The sequence below is a fragment of the Trachurus japonicus genome, chromosome 9 (assembly GCF_045865225.1).
Source record: "Trachurus japonicus isolate A0001 chromosome 9, Traja_1.0".
NCBI classification, from domain to species: domain Eukaryota; kingdom Metazoa; phylum Chordata; class Actinopteri; order Carangiformes; family Carangidae; genus Trachurus; species Trachurus japonicus.
In genome coordinates, this window is record NC_140915.1 from 4,699,751 (window position 1) to 4,714,885 (window position 15,135).

Genomic DNA, 15,135 nt, shown 5'->3' on the forward strand with positions numbered 1-15,135 from the left:
CCTCTGTGGTTCATTTTGATGTGTTGTCGTTTTTCCTTAGAGCATACAAGCATTCATCTTAAATCTCCAGTTGTCACCTCATGGAATCCGACATATTGCTTTGCTATTGTTGATTCATCTCATGAATCCATCTTTGTCAGCCCGATGAATCCTAATGAAGCAGAAATCTGTCACATTTACTCCACAATGAGGGTAGCTGGCAAACTTTCTCGTGGAAAATGAAACTATTATCTTCAACTAGACACGCACAGGGCTCAATATAAATAAATAAAGTCACACTTATCTAGTGGCCAGCATGATTACTGTAGCCAAAGCTGACATCCAAATTGACTGTCTTATCATGTCGAAGTGATTTCAGCTGAGTGAAGACTGTAGATGAAAGCAAAACGATCTTTAAATAGTAGTTAAAAATGGTTGCTTGATAAGTTGTTCCACAACAGTTTTGATCAATGAAGCATGCATTCAATACACTGCCTATTTAGATATGTGAGATAAACTTAACTGGTCTTCTAAATGGTTCATAAATTATATTTCCTTCAGTGCAAGGTAATGACTTTATGGCCTTGTTGAATTCCTAATCCCAGGACATATTGTAGATGCTTCATGAAAATTATGCTAAGCTGAGGCGCACACATTTTAACACATATTGCCATATTTACCTTGTATTTGGTTCAGTTTTCAATGCATGATAAAATGTAAATTTTTCAAATCTTTTCTGTTTCTGTTTTCTATTTGTATTTATCTGAGTTGTTTCATCGGGAAAGGAAAGATTCATTGCTTATAAATATAATCAATTATCACACAATAAGTATCCGTCCTTGAACCACACACAGAAATGTTGTCCACAGGTGGAATAATTGAAATGGGCCTTTAAAGCAATATGTCAGGAGCATGCTTTGACTACCTCATGTCTAAAAGCCCATGAATTGAATTTGCCGAGCTCTCACACGACAAAGCCTGTCAGGTGGGAGCTCCGGCAGTGGAAAATGTCAAAGTTATTTTCCTCTTTACTAGTCAATGCAATGCTTGTTTAATAGTAATTGGAATCTTATCCTGCTGTTTGCTCATCATTTCCTCTGCCTAGTTATTCCACGCCTAAACTCCATTTAAGTTTTTAATAACATTTTAGAATAGTTCCCATTCAGGTAAACAGAATCTGATTACCTTGATGGATTGAAAATGTATGTCTGACAGTAGTTTATTTGATTTATTTATTCAAGGGGCCTCAAATGGAGGCACTTTAACTGAGGCAAACAAATGGTTGCCATAGCCTTTTTCCTAGCAGCACAGTGGTTTCCAGAAAGGGTGAGATTTTATATTTTGTTAGCCTCTGTACTTCTCTGTTCTACCCCGGAGAGACACTGGGAATGAAAATAACGTTAGTCAGTCTTCATTTGTTTGTTCAAGCAAATTTTATGTGTCAGCGTATTATTATTGCTACACATAATGAGGGTTCGTACCGTGTCTCCACCATCCACCTGCTCCAGAGAAAAATACCATCCACCTGAGTCATTTGTTGTAAGATATTTCTAAAAACAGAATACATGCACACTGACTGCCAGGAGCCAATGAGCAGGAGTCTAAAACTATTCTGTGATAGTTTTGGATTTCCCTCTCTCCATAAGCCTTTCATTGTGTTAGAGGACCTGCCAGCTGCTTACCAAATGAGGTTATAGTGTTTCCCTATCAACTGTAAATTTCAATAATTTGTTGGAGGGGCCTCTCACTGTCAGTTTTTATCATATTATCAATGACGACTCAATTTTCCTCTGCCACTCCATCTCAAGCACTGACCCCCGGCCCTATTACAGTCCTGTAATGAAGTGCAATGGAGTGGTAATTGGTCCACATTATACCAGATCAGGTAACATTAGACTTATTTTCTTATCACAATGAGCCCTGCTGGTGACTCTCAATGAGAAACCAAACACAGTTCCTTTCTTATGCAGGCTATCATCCAAATAACATTTCAGCTAGAGACCCTTTCCCCATTTCAGTTTTCCATTTCAAGATTGCACTCCATGTCCTCGGACTGCGCTTTGTTTCTAGTTTCCTCTGCTTTAAAAGTCTCCAAAAACAGCCTCAAAGGCAGTGTAGATATGAGATAGAGCTTTCCTGGGATGGGGAAGTACAGTAAATGAGACAGTAACATGACCGATACATCGGCGATGTTAGATGTACAGTACTCTGCTCCACCACCAATAAAGCCTCCCACCTTAAAGTGCTTCACTTAAGTAACTACAGTTTTGATGTTTTGCTTTAGTTTTTTTTATCTTTTTTCGACATTGTAAAATTACACATTTCACTATGAATTGAGCAAATTTCAGGAGCTCAACGCTGCAAAAAAAAGAAGAAAAAAGAGGCCATTGCCATCAATTTTAAAATATGGCTGCGTTTCTTCCATTTCCTCAAAAATTAGCTTTGCGAAATTAGAAAGTTTTCACCTGGAGGCATATTATGTGGACGAATGTAGTTCCTATTACAGTAATCACGTGTCTGTCTGCTACAAAAGAGATTTTGTGACTCTGAGTAACGATGAGTTAACTTTCAAAATAATTTTTGCAAAGGTTTTTAAATAATTATAAAAAACATTAAATGTGCATTTAAAAGAAAGAATACCTCAACAGTAGTTAAATAACCTCGTGTTGAGTCCCATATTAAGCAGCCCAGGGAACATCTGCTCAGGTAGAATAAAACTACAAATACAGGTCTGGTCGGTCAGTATACTGTAGTAAAATGTTAAAGTTTCCGTATGTAATGTTGACTAATCTTGTGCCAGTGCAGCAGACTATCACAGTGCTGTTGGTCTGTGCGTGAACTTTTGTGCTCCGAGAGGCAGGATGTCAGATCTCTGCTGTGAACTGACGCACACTCTGCAGCAGAGTGGCTCTGTGTGCTGAAAACACACTGAGGACTAAAAAGACAGGATATTGGATAACAAGGTTAAAATATAGGAGCAAAAATATTCTCTTATTAAACTCAGGCTGCAGGGATTTGATTTGAGCCACCTAATAGATAGTGGTTTCAAGGGAGCCCAAACAAAAGGTAACGGGCCGGTCATGCTTATGGTAGCTAATGGCAGAGTTAGAAGAAATTAGGGCAGGGGTCTCAAACTCAAATGAGCTGGGGGCCACTGCTGGCACTGCCATCTCAGTGGGGGGCCACTTGTTCGAGACAAGTATTAAAAAAATCACAAATATTTCAGAAAACGGGGTTTATTTTCAAATATTATATGATAATATTACAAAACTATTAAATTCACAGTAAGTGCAAATGTTTTTGGCCTCATTCTTAAATAACTTATCAAAGCCTTTTATGAACTGACAGCACTTATGTTCATATTGTCTTCATATTAAATAACAACACAAAAAAGAACTCTAGCTTTGCACATTTTAACAGTTAGTGCAATTTTTACCTTCAATAACCAATTTTAACATTTCACTCAACAGACAAATCACTTCTGAGTCCATTTGCGCTTTATTTCTTGCCAGATACCTGGCAGCGCTTCTGTTCACATAGCTGAGCTGTATTTACTCTGATGGACGTTGCAGTTGAAACTCTGAGTACAGCCTCAAGATGAGCATCTGTAAGCCTTGTCCTGTACTTGCTTTTATTAAAGTTCATTGTAGAGAACAGCTTCTCACACACATATGTGCTCCCAAAAAGGCACATAACACGACTGAAAACTCTGGACAGCTCTGGGAATAAAGGAGGCAGCTCTCTGAGGAACTCACCAGTCTTGTCTGCTTTTCCCTGTGCCTCTCTGAATTTCGTTTTCAGTTCACTGCTGCACTGTAAGTCAATGAGTTCAGTTTGCAACTTGCTGGGGACACTCTCCACATCAGCTGAGAAGGGGTCTGCAAACAGCTGGAAAGTGTCACAGTGAGCCTTGAAATCAGCAAATCGCTCATCAAACTCTTGCTGCAGGTTTTCAATAGCAGAGACATATTGATCACCACTGAATACTGTTCCCTCTTCTGCCAAAGATCTGCATGCAGCAAAATGACAGAGGTTTTTTGCAGACAGTTGAGTTTTCCACAGTCTCAGCTTTGTGCAGAAGGCCTTCACACTCTCATAGGCTGTTGTGATGAGCTGACCAGGACCCTGCAGCTTTAAGTTCAGGATGTTTAGTTGTTGTGTTACATCCACAAGGAATGCCAAATCCATTATCCATTTTGGATCATCTAGTTCAGGAACATCCAGTCTGCCATCTTCCATGAATATTTTTACTTCAGCTCTTAGCTCAAAAAATCTCTTCAGCACGTTCCCCCTGCTGAGCCACCGCACCTCAGTAAAATACAGTAGGGGAGAGTGGGGTAATTTGTGCCATGGGGCAAGTAGTTCCACCCCTGTTATCTAGAAAACCATAGAAGAAGTTGGTCATGTGACCACATATTTTTGAAGGGGCATCCATTTCACTCATCCTATCAAGAAGGGAGACACATGGCTTGAGAGGAAAGCACATTTATGTTCAAAAAACAAGTTTTTGCCCTCCAAAGTAAAATTTCTATGATCAAGGTTTTTTGATTGCCGTGTTTGAACAATTATAGATAACTTTGAAAACAGTTCACACATGTTTTAGTGCTTTATTAAGCTACACCATGAGTCTATACAGTTAGCATGATGCCAGCTCAAAACAGCTGGGGAATCATTTTTTCTCAAAATGCTGGGCTTGGGGTAATTTGTGCCAAAGGGCCTGGGTTAAGTTGTGCCAGTGGCAGTGCTGTCTGTGTGTAGGAGAAACGTGGCAGTGGGCACGGATTTGCTTGAAACTTAACATGTGTGATGAGGGACCGCCCCTGAACACACCTGCACAGTCTGGTTGTGCTCGTAGCCTGGTGGATGAACAAAACATTGCGTTTCTTTGCGCCACAGCCCCCAGCGTGCCTCAGGCCTCCGCGACTACATGGGGACAAGCGAGGGCCCGATCATCGCCGCTTCTGGCTTTAATTTTGTATTGAAGTCTTGCTTTTATATAGCATTAACATTTGTGAGATTAAAATTATCTGTTTTACTTCAATTATCAATGGCACAATTTACCCCAGTGAATTCTCTCCAATGGCACAACTTACCCCGCACCGGGGGCAAGTTGTGCCAGATTTATTTATTTTTTTCTAAAGCTATATTTCTGAAACAGTTGATTTAAGATTCAAAGTGATTGTTCCCAGGGATGCACAACATCCTAAACTATATGTACATATATTAGTTGGGGGCATTATTATAATCCCCTTGCTTTAAAGGCAATTTAAGTAAAAATTGGCACTACTTACCCCGCTTTCCCCTACATCACCATACGAGGCTTCGATTTCTTCCAAAAAGGCACGGAACTGGCGGTGTTGCAATCCTCTGGACCTGATGTAATTCACACATTTCACGACGACAGACATGACATGTTCAAATTTCAAGCATTTGCTGCACAGCGCGTGCTGATGTATAATGCAATGCAGCGCGATCGCTGGGTCAGATTTTTCCTCCGCTAACTTTCTCTGAACCAGCGCAACCAGTCCATTTTTTTTGCCGGTCATGGACGGCGCACCGTCGGTTGTAATGCCCACCAGCCTGTTCCACGGCAGACCAAGCCGCTCCATCGCGTCACACAGTTGCTGAAATATATCTTTCGCTTTAGTGTGGCCGTGCATCGGACACACACTGAGCAACTCTTCTGTCACCTCAAACCTGTCATCCACACCTCTGATGAATATTGCAAGCTGAGCATTGTCCGTTGCGTCAGTACTTTCATCAAGTGCCACTGAGAATGCAGTGAAACTTTTTGCTTTGTCACATAACTGTTCATAGATACCAGATATTATCAGAAAGTCCATTAATCCGCTCCGCCACAGTGTTTGCCGACAGCGACATGTTGTTAAACAGGCTTTTCTTTTCGGGACACAGAATATCAACAACTCGTAGCATGCAGTCCTTCAGAAACTGGCCCTCGGTGAATGGCTTTCCCGCCTTGGCGATCAATTCACTGACCACGTAACTTGCCTGGACAGCAGCATCGCTTTCCTTAGCAGCTTTGTGGAAAACTTCTTGCTGGGATAACAGTCCTCTTTGAAGCTGCTCGGCTCGCCTTTTCCTGTCATCTCCGCTGTATTTCTCATACTGCTCTCCGTGTTTAGTCGCGTAATGTCGCTTGAGATTATATTCCTTATGAACGGCAAGTTTCTCTTTACATATCAGACAGATGGCATTTCCACCGAACTCAACAAAAAAATACTGTAATGTCCATCTTTCTTGGAATTGTCTGTGTTCGTCATCCACTTTTCTCTTACGTTTGGAGAGCGACATCTTCTGCTTCTTCTTCTCCTACTATTTACCTTTTCTTCTTCTGCGCTTCTCTTTCATGTCGCCAGCACTTCCCGTGAAATCATTTTGGCCGGGGTCTATTTATTTATTTATTATTAGGTTTTTTTTATTTAAATTGCACACAAAATTATTCTTGTAATTGTGGAAAACAAATAAATAAAAATAAACTTGATGGGCTAAATTGTATTTAACATTTTACGTCAAGATTTTTTTTTTTTTTTTTTGACAATTAAATTTACTTTTCACGTCAAGATGCGGGCCGGATGTAGGGGGGCCGGGAGTTTGAGACCCCTGAATTAGGGGATTCTTTTTCTACAGAAAATTGTACTTAAAGGCGGGTCATGGATCACCCTGCTCTTCACAGGCAGTTTCAGAAGGCAGAGAGTGAACTTTTGCTGCGGCCATTAAAAGGTCCACATTGAAGAAAGAGGTCAGAGCAGAAACAAAACTAATTGTATTATTGGAGAAAAGCAGGGCTGTGCAAATTGATTTTGTGGCTGAAATTCACGGTTAGACAAGTGAATAAACTCTTGTCTTGTGATTCTCTAACTATGATTAGAGAAAATGAAGGCCGAAGGCCGTGCAAAACCTATGCGTTCTTGCCAAAATCAACCGAAACCCCCGACAAAAAGTTGTAAACCTTTTTTGGCTTTGGTTATATAAGTGTCTGGAGGGTAACTTGTCGAGGTAATTCTCCCAACGTGTGATGGTTTGTATTGATGGCAGTGGAAACAGTTGTTGCAGATGCTGCCACAGAAACCTCTGTGAGAGCCGCGCTGGGCCGCGATCAGGCTCATCAATTCCTCGTACAACGGCTGTGATCACTCATGATTGCTTTGTGTATATTGGCGTTTACCTCACCATCTAATTGGTGCAGTGGGCCTAAGCCATGCCAGGAAAATGTACCTCAAACGTAGCCTTCGACACTTTTTGCGAGCAGCATAAGTATGCGTGAAAATGGGTTTAAGCTCACCAGCCCCTCTGTAGTTTGTGGTCGCAACCCTGCTCACATTTTTGACTGAGCCCTCAGTCGGTTGATTTAGATTTCGATCCACTGCGAGATCTCAGAGAGAGCACCATATAAGGCATAAACACGCATAAAAAGACATACAGTAAACATATCGTACTATATAGAAAAGTAGAGGGTGCTTAGACGCTGCCATGCTGAATCCAAAAGTTCTATATATCGCTACATAATTCAATCTCTCCAAAGCAAGACAGGCTACATCCACATTACCACAGATCATACAGTAGGTCAGTGTGTTTTTCAGAAGAGCGCCGTCATCCCTCTGGTCTGCAGAAGTCCAAACAGTTTTCCTCTGTTGATGTGGCCTGGTGGTGTTTTCTCTGGTCATGTTTTTTTTTTCTCCAGTAGTTTTCTTGCCAAGTTAAGATGCACAAACCAACTCCCTGTAATTAGTTCAACTGCACTATGTTGTTGTCCTTCCAGCCAAAAAGTGCATTTTAATAATACCCATGGTAACATTAATGCTTAAGTATCTTCTTGTCTCACCTGCACACACAGTCACTGGATCCCTCATCTGTACAGTTTGCCTTGTAGTGTAGTGACTGGTTTCCTCTGGTTGCACAGTGACCAGTAAAGCGTGCTGGCCTGACCTGTGTTGTCTGTCAGTGTGGCTGATTGTCTGCTGCCCTCTAGTGGAGATTTGAGTGTGGTGCCTCACGCTGAGTTCGTGTATGTGTTAGAGTAGCGGAAAAGTTTTTGAGGAATCTCGAAGTTCACATACCAAGAAAAAATTACAACATACAGATGATTCATTCAGTTCTTTGACTCATTCATGCAGTCGTTCGCTTGCTCTACCACAGAATTAGTTTGTGTATCGTCACTGACATACTGACCGAAAGTGAAAGGTTACACATGAACAGATGTGACAGTTTTTCAGCACTGAAGTGATAATGAATATTAATAATAATGAAAGAACTTGGGGCTAAAAACACACTCTTTAAAGTTAAGTGCAGCAGTTTATTACAGTAATACGTTTCACATTCTATTAAGTCATCATGGTTGTTTGATATTCTACTTAACAGTGACCCATAAACAGGGTATGCATACCCATCAGCTACATCTGCCTATAGTTTACATTTCTGAGATAATAAAGTTTCATGTTCAGACAACAACACCATTGTGTTGCTGTATTGAGGTTTTTGTGATACGGTATCGCACTCACTGTGAAACACCTTGTTAAGGAAGTGAAAAAACGGAAGAAGCGTGTGACTCAAACAACAGGTGAATTAATGTATGCATGGGTTTGTGTGTGTGTGTGTGTGTGTGTGTGTGTGTGTGTGTGTGTAGAGCATTTTTGAGAACAGAGAGCAAAAGTGTCAAAAGTATTTCCAACACAAAAACGAGGCTCATGATGTTAATCAGTTTTCTGTGCCAGCACCGTATCAAGAACGCCCCCATGACTTTGTCATTTGGTTTATTTCATGTATTTTTTTTGTCCTGAACAATCAACAAATGAAAACACCAGAGGGCGGGAAAGTGTAACATGTTGCACACTCTGACACGACACACTGGTGCATTTCCTGTTTCAGGAAGTGGGGCAGTGTCACTAGAATCAGGAAACTAAGTGTTGCTATTAATACAACTGAGCAAAAAGGCTATTGCTGATGACAACTAATGTAGTTTCAGTTGAGGAGGAGAGGAGTTGCAGCAAACACGAGAAACTAAAAAATTTCGGCGAACGATGCTCCATCTGAGGTGATTTTGGGAACTTTTGAGGCTTCACAACCATGGAGGAACCCGTCTCAAGTATTCAATCAGGTGAGTACGACCTAGTTTCCGTAACGTTCAAGTTAGTTTCATGTATGTGCATAGCCAGGAGATACGTATATATTTACTTAAAAGCTGCTTTTTGCTGTTGGTCAGCAGCATGAACAGCCTTTTAATAATTTTTTATTAGTGTGAATGCTGGAAGCATTCACACTAATAAAGAATGCATTGGAACAGTCTTGAAACTCTTCAAATCTTCTTACTTCTTTCAGCCTTTAAAGCGTCCACATACTTTCAGCTAGAGACTTCATTCAAATTCTGAGCTGTAGACAAACTTCTAATGTATTCATCATGTATGTACAACTTTTTCATAGCTTGTACCGTTTTTGAGATAAATCCTTTAAAAGCACATGAGGATTTCTGACAAATTTCACACTTTTCAATGAGTGTGTATGGGGTTGGGTCAGAGTGAGTGACATCATCGTTAGAGTGAGAGGGATCGAAAAAACATTCAGGATTTTTTCTGGATAAATTGCCAGCACGGCCACAAATTAAACTCTAGACACATGATTTCCTCACTGGTTTGTAGCCACACTTGTCGTGTCTCATCTGATGTGCTCAAAACAGCAGACAGACTTACAGAATTGTCTCAGTGAGCCTAATTGTGCAGCTAGACCCGCTCCAGTGGCTCATCCACTTCAATAGAAAAGTAGGAGCTGATTTTTTTAGAAAAACAGAAATGCCCCCCTTTTCTACCTTGCGACGGCAAGAAAAGTATTTGTCCTACAAACATTTAATGCACATCATGCTCAGGAGGGTCTCCTTGCCCAGATGGTCTCTACCACATTCTGATAAGAGGTACGGTTCTCTGTTTTTTGGCTGTCATTAGGAGAGCTGCGCCGAGCTTAAAACTGACTGTTCTGCTCCTGCTCTGTTGTGCAGGTGGCCATCAAGTCACACACACACACACACACACACACACACACACACACACACACACACACACACACACACACACACACACACACACACACACACACACACACACACACACACACACACACACACACACACACACACACACACACACACACACACACACACACACACACACAGTTAACCTACCCACAGTGCCACCCAGTAAAAGGTAAGCAGTTAGTCACCATGGTGCAGGCTGCCACACAGGTGTATTCAATCAGATCATTAGCACATGGAGGGGTTTTGTGGTGATCAACTATTGTGCTTGTATTGTTCTGGCTATGTGCTGGTCCATAGAGTCAGAGGAGGTTGGTCCTCCTCTATTTTTTAGAGGCCAGATGAACATCAACATATTTTTTTGAAAGAGTAACTGGTTGAATTAAACCATTACCACATAATTTCATGTCTCCACCAAGTTCACTTTCCGCCTCCTCCTCCTCTCCCTCCTCTTCTTCTCCTTCCTTCCTCCCTCCTCCTCTTCTCCCTCCTCCCCCTCTTCTTCTCCCTCCTCCTCTCTCTCTGCCATTCAGCCCAATGCAATTTATTTCACAGCAGAGTAGCAGGAGCTCAACTTTTTAATTCGCTGGAATGGGCATTATACTTTGTTTGATTTCATCAAAAAATAGTCACAAGTCACAAAAAAGGTCCTCTACTTACTTGTTGTGGCTCATTTCTTTTTTTTTTTTTAAGTATCATTGAAAAATCTCACATTCATCAAAGTCTCAACCTCCCTTCTCCACAGCTCTGTCTGTAGTCCAATGGGTAAGGTGGCTGCTTGCCAACCTCAAGGTCACTGGTTCAAATCCAAGAGGGGCACTCTTGTTATGTTATGTTGAATTCTGCTCTCCTCCCCCACCTTCAATTGGTTACAGGTGTTCGTTAAGCGCCACAGTTTGCAGCACATCATCACAATCAATGACAACATGTTTAGGTGTGTGCTCTATGTGGTGAAATGGCAGAGTAAAGGTTTATTGATCATGAGGCCATGGGTTTGATTCCTGCCTCATTCATGTGGTACTTTCTGATAGAGACTTCATTCAAATTCTCATCTGTAGACAAACTTCTAATGGCTCATTTATACTCTTTTCTTTCTTTATTTTAAGCATCATTGAAAAATCTCACATTCATCAAAGTCTCAACCTCTCTTCAGAAGTCAGTGACCTCTTATACATGGATTTCTTTTACTCTTCTCTCATTGAATCTAATTATGGTGAAGTGGTTAGGTCAGTGGGCTGATGTACTGAAGGTTGTGGGTTCAATTCCCTCCTTGGACATGTTTCTTGTATGCCATTCCGCATGTCTTTGTCAATTTATTCTGCTAATTCAGCATGGTTCAGCAATGGCTTTCAGCATTCACACCATTTCCATTTTTGGAAATGCTTTTTCTAGTTTCTTTTTACAGTTTTTTACGATTGAATAAACACAATTTTGATTGTTTTGTTTTGTTTAGCAAAACCCAACACACAAATAGCACAACCACATACCCAATTAGCAAAACACCTTAACTCCTTTGCAAAATGAACCACTCTTGTAAAAACTATACACTAACTTATCAAAACCATATTTTTTTACCATATGAAACACACACGTTGCATATGACTTAACTCTGTTTGCACCAGTTACACTCTGTTGTTGAAAACCTTAAACACTTTCGGCTAATTCTGCTTCTAAGTGCATAGAGTAGTATGGGTGAAGCACACAGTGAATTTGCAAAACATCGCTCGGATTTGCACAACTGTAAACACAATGTCTGCACAATGTGCTTCTCCTTTGAGCTTCACCTACTCCTGCTTGAGGTCTTCCTCTTCCTCTTCCTCTTCCTCTTCCTTGGCCACGGCCTCTGGCACAGCCTCTGCCTCCTTCTTCTCCTCCTTCTCCGATTCCCCCTCTCATCCTCACTCTTCCTCTTCCTCTTCCTTCCATTTTGGTTAAGCTTGGTGAACTCACCTGCTGCATTTTTATAGTGCTTAAACCTGATTGGTGTGTCTACAATTAAGCAATCTTGTGTTTGCACACCTGATGGCAATGTTCAATCAACTGGCTCATAGGTGTGGTAATTTGACAGTCAGTGCTTTAGAATTGCAAGGAAGTGACATCTTGATATACTTCTGTGTCTAATGCATAGACGTGTGTGTTAGTGTTTCAAATCACGGTGTGTATTGTTTTGCACAAAGTGTGAACGGACTCATTGTGCTTACAGTGGTGCAAATCTGGGGCCAAGTTTTGCTCCTTGAGTGTAAGGTTTTGATAATTGGGCAAAACTTTAGATTTTAGTGTTTATTCAATCGTAAAAAACTGTAAATATGATGCATTTCTTCAGTTGAGCTGATTTTAAACAGAACTTTCACTCACCGATCTTTACTGAGCTTATATACTGTATTTTTTTTTAAAAAAGAGGAAGCAAGCATCTTAGCTTTCCTGTGCCATAATATTAATAGGTCACTTATATTATGATTTACCACATGTCTAAATTTAAGTCAGTTATGTTAGTGGTTCATTAACAAACAGATGGCAAGTCTCTCCGGCCTGCCTGCCGTCAGTGGGAACTGTGATGAAGGTGAATATTCGTGTTGGATTTCTTTCCCAGTTAGCGTGTACAGAGGTGAACTTGACCTGATTAAAGTTTTTCTCGATTGTTTACACACATTTTCTGAAAGCATGCCTCATACTCTCAGAAGTCTACACACAAATCCAAAAAATCACACACAATGGGCAAAACCCCTCACTGCTCCTGCAAAATGAAACTTTACATTCAAAACAATGTTATTTCTTCTCAAAATGCTATTTTAGTCTCAAATTACACACACAAACCATCATATGACTAGACATTTATAAGAACCAGTTGAACACTGATGTGCTCAGTGTAAAACACTATGATGAATGGAAAACACTTCTACTCCATTCCTCATAATGACTTAGGTTTTTTTTTTTTTACTGTAACTACAGACAGTACATAAATGTGTTGTAAAATTTTAGAATATTGTTTTGATACTCAGAACACTCAAATACACGGTAACAAATGAAATGTGTGAAGACGCGACCGAGGTGGTCGTGTGACGATGCAGCCGTGCTGATCTGACCACAAAAGAAAAAAAAAAAAGAGTGGGTCAGGGTCAGCTGGTTTACGGCCGAACAATTTTGAAAGACTGAACACATAATTTTGACAAGATGAGAGACTATGTAACATGTAGCTCACCTAGTAGAGCAGCACTCTTTGTAGTCAAAGACTTTGTTCTAGTCTTGGTTCGAATCCTTCCATCGACGTGCAATTTTGGTGATCAATGCATTTTCTTTTGTCATCATCATTATGATCACTGCTATATATGTGTGTGTGTTTGTGTTGTGTGGCCACTCTGTTTGGTTTCTCTCTTTTTGGTGTCAGTCCATCACTGCCTGTTATGTTTCCCTTTTTTGCTAAAGCTCTGATTGCTAATTGTAAAACTGTGTGACAGGTGTTTACCCATGTGATGAGTCAGTGTGCATAGTAGGGAAACTAACTTTAGAATTTTGAATAACAGTGTGTTACTCGTGAAAACAAGAGATTTTCTTCATGAAAATTGTGCCAAATGCAGAGAATTGTGTGTAGTGTTTTGAAAAAAGTGTGTTATAGAACTGCAAATTGAGTGTAAAGCAGGAATTGTGCTTGTAGTTTAGCAGATTTGGTCAAGGGAGTTGGTGCATGAGTTAGATGTTGAGGCCATTGTGTCTCAAGTACCAAAAATTGTGTGTAAACAATCGAGAAAAACTGTAAACACTGTAATGAGTCAAACAAAATTACTCTGACCAGTGTTGACACAGTGCAATGTTTGCCCAACACCTTGTTGACTCTGCGCTGAAATATCAAACAAATCAGACATTGATTCTCTAACCACAGTCACCTTGACATTTCACAGCCGGACAGCTGGTATGTTGTGGAGCATTTCCATGACAAACACTACCTGCTGCAACATGGAAACCAACACATAATATGGCCAGTGTCGAATCATTAGCGTAATGTTCGAGCTGATTACAAGATTGTGATTCATGTCTCATGCCGAGGCTGGATCAGTGAGGTTTAAGAGGAACTAATTACTAATATTTTCCAGTATATACTTTGGTAAGGTGGTCATGACACAGTTTGAATGCATGTACTGTACATACTAATCATACTGTAATATGTTCTGTTTTCCAAATCCCTCTCAGGACATGAGCTGTTAATCCTGCACACGGCCGAGGCGCATGAGTGGGCCACGTATCTGCAGCAGATCTTGAAAAGTAGCAAAAAATTCCGCAAAAGGTCGATCTTGCTGTACACGGTCGGCCCAGCCGATCAGCTCCACGGGTACAACTTTGACAACTTCCACAGTAGCAAATGCATCGTGGTGCTCCTCACAACGGCGTTTCTGGACATGCTCTATGAGCCTGAACTACATGGAGCAATGCATAGACTCCTTTACCCACCACACAGGGTGGTAGTGCTACTGTGCGGCATCTCAGAGGATGACGTACCCAGAGAGATTTTTGAAGACTGGCAGAGCTGGAGACAAATCAGCGCTGATGACGAGCCCGCTGTCTATGTCTCCACCATTTTGGATTCCATCGCTGACAGTACGCAACATTTCACCTCACACTTCACACTTATGTGTGTCTTTAAATATATAACAGCCATTTGATAATCAGCTTTGAGATTATATTATAGTTATTATTATAGTATAACTGATTATAAGGTCAATTCATCCATAATACAAGAGACAATAGACATTTCTACAGTTTTAATGGTGTATATGGTAAAGATTTGACATAAATATAGACTTTTTGCCCTTTACAGAGGCAACATTCTCATTAATCAGAATCATAAAGGGATGTGAGAGATATTAGTGGTAAATAATCAGTGGATTCTTAAATGTTTTGAAAAATACCAGTGAAATTGTGTCTCTGCTACGGTGTGGGAGGTGGTTTCAGAGTTGGATACTTCTACTTTAAGCGAATGAAACCAAAAGTATCTTCAGAAGTAAAACCAGGGGGTTTGTTTTGTGCACGAACCGAGACTCTCACCTTTTAGGGTAAACAAAAACATCTGTAGTCTTTGTAGAATGATAAGTACCCATCAAAGCAGTTCATTTTCTGATAATCAT

The 15,135-nt window shown here is 40.6% G+C and overlaps 1 protein-coding gene and 1 long non-coding RNA gene across 4 annotated transcripts in view; one reads left to right on the top strand and one right to left on the bottom strand.

The window, feature by feature from the left end:
• Positions 1–15,135, bottom strand: part of LOC146980736 (uncharacterized) — a 63,780-nt gene that overhangs the window by 17,450 nt on the left and 31,195 nt on the right. The window lies entirely within an intron of this gene.
• Positions 8,863–15,135, top strand: part of LOC146980738 (phosphoinositide 3-kinase adapter protein 1-like) — a 19,062-nt gene continuing 12,789 nt past the window's right edge. Inside the window, exons 1-2 of the mRNA XM_085787926.1 lie at positions 8,863–9,094; positions 14,204–14,608. Of these exons, the coding sequence (XP_085644052.1) occupies positions 9,064–9,094; positions 14,204–14,608 (436 nt within the window). The 5' untranslated portion in view covers positions 8,863–9,063. The remainder of the gene's footprint in view (positions 9,095–14,203; positions 14,609–15,135) is intronic.